At 40.4% G+C, this 5,000-nt stretch overlaps 2 protein-coding genes across 4 annotated transcripts in view; both read right to left on the bottom strand.

The window, feature by feature from the left end:
* LOC137969772 (18S rRNA aminocarboxypropyltransferase-like) overlaps positions 1–1,694 on the bottom strand; it is a 10,830-nt gene extending 9,136 nt beyond the window's left edge. The window contains exons 1-2 of the mRNA XM_068816127.1: positions 1,526–1,694; positions 1,371–1,426 (exon numbers count right to left, since the gene is read on the bottom strand). Coding sequence (XP_068672228.1) covers positions 1,371–1,426; positions 1,526–1,658 — 189 coding nt within the window. The 5' untranslated portion in view covers positions 1,659–1,694. The remainder of the gene's footprint in view (positions 1–1,370; positions 1,427–1,525) is intronic.
* Positions 1,695–3,819: 2,125 nt separating this feature from the next.
* Positions 3,820–5,000, bottom strand: part of LOC137970564 (fas-binding factor 1 homolog) — a 37,107-nt gene continuing 35,926 nt past the window's right edge. For 2 of the 3 annotated variants that reach the window (XM_068817084.1, XM_068817086.1), the window contains exon 26: positions 3,820–5,000. This exon is cut by the window's right edge and continues 199 nt beyond it. The gene's annotated coding sequence lies outside the window, so the exon portion shown is untranslated. The other variant, XM_068817085.1, reaches the window with a different exon arrangement.

Here is a 5,000-nt window from a genome sequence, read left to right as displayed (position 1 = left end):
AGGTGTTTTACAGTTTTGGTTACTGTATTACAAAGTGTTTACTTTCCCATTATAAAACTTCCAAGGAGGCAATTGAATCAAGAGAGGCAGAAAATCTGTAGGCAGTTCTGAAGGAGGGGATTAACTCTCTTACTGAAAACAATACACTCATTTTGACTTCCAAATTGGGGATTTCCAGTGCAAAAGAATAAAGGAGGGTCCTAAAACATACGACACCATGATGTTGCAAAGAGTTAGAGTCAGCTCATTTGCTCTGACACTCAATCTCACATCAGTGTGCAGATACTTGTAAACACAATTTTACTCCAGATGGGAATCATAGGTTCAACCTAAATGCCCCAAACGATTGTGAGACAAGGCTGAAGGTTATAAACTCAAGGTAACTTTGTCTAGCATGGAAGACTTGCATATAGGCTAAGCAAAGCCCTGCACGGTTTGAAAAACTCTGACAGAAATAAAAACATTAGGTTACAAAGTTTCCTTGAGGAGAATGATTTTTCCCTGTTGATCATTGTGTTTACACCACACAAAAAAGGAGTATAACCCCTCTTGGGGTATGGGAGGGGTTATGAAGTAGCCGAACATTTACACCATCACAACTACTACGCCACAAGTGGTGCATTGTTACCAGGTTGTCTCAATTTTGTGTCTGACCCAGTTCAGCTAGCACTGAATTGCATGGATGCATGAATTGTGTTAGATAGGAAGTGTGATGCAGGCCTAATTCTTATGGCCTACAGTGCTGCTGACTCAGGGCTTCATACGATTGGCTCACAGACATAAAACTAGTGTACTGGATACAAGTACAGTTATAAATAACTGGTCTTCTCATGTTCTGGAAATACAGGAAATAATCAAACGTGGCTCTGTCATCATGTTGCATTGGTAGCAGCAGTTCAGGTGGGCTTGTATCTTACTCGGTGCTAAGAAAATACTTCTCAACTCGGGAATAAAAGTTAAATAAAAGAAAAGGAAAGGAACTTGTCTAATCTTCTAGTGCTCTAGAGCACTAATTGGGGACACTGTAAATTGAAATTAACAAGTTAACGCAAATCAAATCAAATAAAACATATGAAATAAAGTTCATTCCTCCAACATGTGTGGTGAAAAAAAAATACAGCAGAGCAAGTGGTGCGGTTGAAGTGTGTGAAACTGTTGTAATTGTTGTGTGCAGATTAATTACTGCTGATTTCATGGGTAAAATTCAATCAAATTCGTATCTTTTAGTGATAAATTAGTTTGAAGATTCTTGAATTAAAGTCGTGAATACGAAATTTGTAACAGATCACTCATTCGGTCCTTTTGTTTGTACATATCAACCCCATTGTAATCTATGCCTAGAGCTCTGTGCCTATGTTACATTAACTTACCCACATTGACAACGGAAAAGGAAATCCTCGGCCATAATCCTTTATTCCACTGTCATCTGTAATTAAGATAAAGAGACAGTAAAACAGCTTGAATTGGAAAGATTAACAAAGGTTCACAACTAAGGACATTTTGATGAATCGAACGATCTCCTCACCACGAGCCTTTTCGTTCTTGTCGCTCTCAACATGTGCAGAACCACCCCAAGCATTTTCAAACTTTGCACTCTTGCTTAGCTTCTGACGATGTGGATCCTGTTTTCCTTTCCCTTTGTACTTGTGTTTTCCCATTGAAATCAGCTTAATTTTCCGCCATTTTGTTTTTTCGTCCCCAGAGCACTCTGTGCAGTAACAAAAATATATCGCGTGACCAGCTCGCGTGACCAAATTTCGAGCGATTTCCTTGCCGATTTCCACTTCCTGCCATCGCGGAACCAGTGAAAGAATGAAATACAAATATTCAACTCAGGTATTGTTGCACAAATACTATCAGCTCTGGATTAGCGTAAGACGTGCTCCCAACTCATACCTGGGAAAATATTGGTCGAGTTCATCTTTTTGCAAGTTTTTCAGGCTCAGCACATAAACTTGCAAAAAACAAACGAGACCAATATTTTCCCAGTACGGACCAAACAAGCTAGTTCAATTATATTTGTATATTGTTTTCTTTACCTTCTTCCGATTCTTTTTCGGTACTTGCCTCTTCACCTACTTCTGTTAACGGCTCTGGAAGGTAAAATTCGTACTGGGACTCCGTCATGACTAAATGAAAAACATTTCTCGCATTTTTCTTTTGTGTCCGAGAACATGACAACAGTTTGGCAACATATATACGCTGCTTCGTGACCAGTCCATCTTATCCTTCTGACTCGGGTTGCTCGAAGCATGGTTAGCGCTAACCGGCGTTAAATACCATGGAAACCTTTCGGTTCTGATACCTCTTAACCAACGGTTAGCGCTAACCTGAGACTTCCAGCAACCGGCCCTTGTATTGCAAAATTCGCGCGGCTTTTCCCGCTCTCTGAGCATACATTGCTTGGAAAAGTCTCTCACGTCACCAAAGCGCCGGATAAAAGTTGTAACATTGCAGGCCTGTTTATTGCAGTATTTCATGTGCAGCGAATTTTATTTAAGTTTGTCCCTCAGCTTTCAATGCATTTGAGGTCAGTAAAGTAAGTACCAGTATTAGTGGGAACAAGTAATACTGCATGCAATCAGGATAGGAGGAGCACCCACCCCTCCCCTAACAGGAGCGGATCCAGGATTTTTCTTAGGATGAGGTGCATCACAAAGGAATGGCGTAGCTGAGTGGTGACGTTTCTTTTTTTTTTTGGCAGAATACCAGTTGTATTAGAAGGCCACAGGTCATCCCGGGAGGGAGGGGAGGGGTGCGCACCCCCTGCACCCTTCCCCTAGGTCTGCCTCTGCCTAACAGAAGGTAGCCAGATAAAAGGGACCCTTCGGTTGTCTTCCATTGCGGTCGGCCTCTTGTTCTTGCCTTGACTTCGTACGAAATATGAGCTGAAATCTCCGTTTGAGCAGTATGCAGCTATATCGCATGGATATGGTTCAAATCGCGTTCAAACCTGGATTGCAGGCTTCTTTCGCAACTAAGTTGTTCATTTCACTGTAATGATATCTTCAGCATCAATCAATTCTTACACGATTGCCTGCCCAAATTTTACATAACAAAGGCTGGCGCGCTAGCTATTAAGTGAGAAATGAAACTTGGCAAGTGCCAAAATTTGTTCGTGTGGACGACTTGTTTCATAAAATGTAGCAAACATTGAGAAGTATGACCCAAAAATTGGTTTTCTCCCCTTGGAATAGCGTGGGTTTGTTTATCACTAAAGCTTAAAGAGGGCCCTGCAGTCGACCTTGAAAACCAAAGAATTGACGCAAAGACCTTCGAACTGAAAGAAGCGATTGCAGTCAAGAAGGGATGGAAAATTCTCAAATACATTTCGTTGTACACAAAGAATGCTGTTTTAAAAACTATCTAAGGAATAAAGATTCTTTTTGTTAAAGATTTTTTTCTAGTGTTTAAAATGATCAATAAAGGGAAAGAAGAGAAAATTTGATAGCAAACTCTTATGTTGGGAGATGGCATTCGTCTGCTACGTTGCCTGGTGTGAAAACTTGACCAAAGATTTCTTTTTTTTTACCCAGAGATTTTTAATGTCCTAAACGAATGCTGTATGTCAAATATTTTTTCAAGCTAAAACTGTTTGGTACCCTACCAAGATCACACTTTGTGGCCAGATGGGTGGATTGTTTTTCGCTTTGTTCAGCTTTATCCGCTAGTGCTGACGTCATGCAACGCTCCTTGACCAGGATTGCTGCGTGATTTCGGCGTGACAGCATTCACTAAATTTTAGCAGCGGTGTTTGTTAACGCAAACAGAAGGGTCAAATCAGGTTCAGGCAGTCTCCAGACAATCAAGGACAAAACTCTTTAAAAACAGCTACTTTTATTAGGAAAAAATAGTTTCATTCCGGACAAAGGAAATATTTTACTCGTGAGACGGTTCCTCGTTACAAAGAATTTCTTTTCCGCACAATTTTACACTATATACAATAAAAAAAGGTGAATAAATATCGCTATTCAATTACTTTCATTTGAATAGTAGCATAGTATCTATCTAAATGATAAAAGCAGCCAACTGATTACCCATACTCTCAAAGAAATGAATGTTGTTCAGTTATTTTTAACAGGAACAAATCTACAAGACCTTCAAGCAATCCGTTTTCTATTTCTTGGATCTGAGATAGAGCTGTCAACATACAATCCGCACAGTCATGACTTCAAGGAATAACCGCACTTTTTAGGAAGGTGCAAAATTGGTACATACAGAATTATGCTCACGATGTTCTCCAAACATCTTAAAAGTTTAAGATGAGTTAGAAATTTTAAAACCAGGCAAAATGAGAGTTTCATTGTTCTCCTAAGAAGGTTATTCTGTTTTGGCCTGTGACAGTTTTAAGTCAGTCAGTTCTTTGAATGTTTGCAAGTACTAGCAGTGCATGAAGCATCAGTATTTGCAAAGACTACTCCAGTCTCCCTGGCGGCCGTTTTAGTACCGCCACGCGCAGTCACGCGACGCTCCCTCCCATTTGCTTGTTGGAGTCGTCACGCAAACCTTCTCGCCAACAACAAATCACCAAAAACGACTGCGAGGGAAATTGGGACTGTCCGTGACAAAATCAAAATCCCTCATGCTACTAAGAAACAATAGGCTAATTTGCGCAACTCTTGAAAAAATGCGAGACGTAAAGTACTTGCTAAATGTTACGAAAGTTAAAAAACTGACGACGGCTTCGGCAGTCCCCCGCCCCCCGCCCCCCGAACAATAATGTTATTCATTCGTAGGGAAAAATCATGAAGATAGCCCCGCGCATTTTAGTTCAATTATTAGCCATAATCTTTAAAAAGCACAACTTGGGAACCAATCAGTTAACCTTCTTAAAGATCGATAACGTGACCGTAAAACAGCGAATCGTTCGAGTCCATTTACTGGACACTTCTCCCATTTTGAGCAATGGCAACGAAACGAAACACACTTCAATCGTGCAATATTTAAGTTAGCGAAAAGTTTGAAAGGGAAGATTTCGTTGCCGTAGCTGTTACCTTCGT

This window comes from Montipora foliosa, chromosome 9 (genome assembly GCF_036669935.1).
Source record: "Montipora foliosa isolate CH-2021 chromosome 9, ASM3666993v2, whole genome shotgun sequence".
NCBI classification, from domain to species: Eukaryota; Metazoa; Cnidaria; class Anthozoa; order Scleractinia; family Acroporidae; genus Montipora; species Montipora foliosa.
This window is presented reverse-complemented; position numbering and strand designations above follow the sequence as displayed.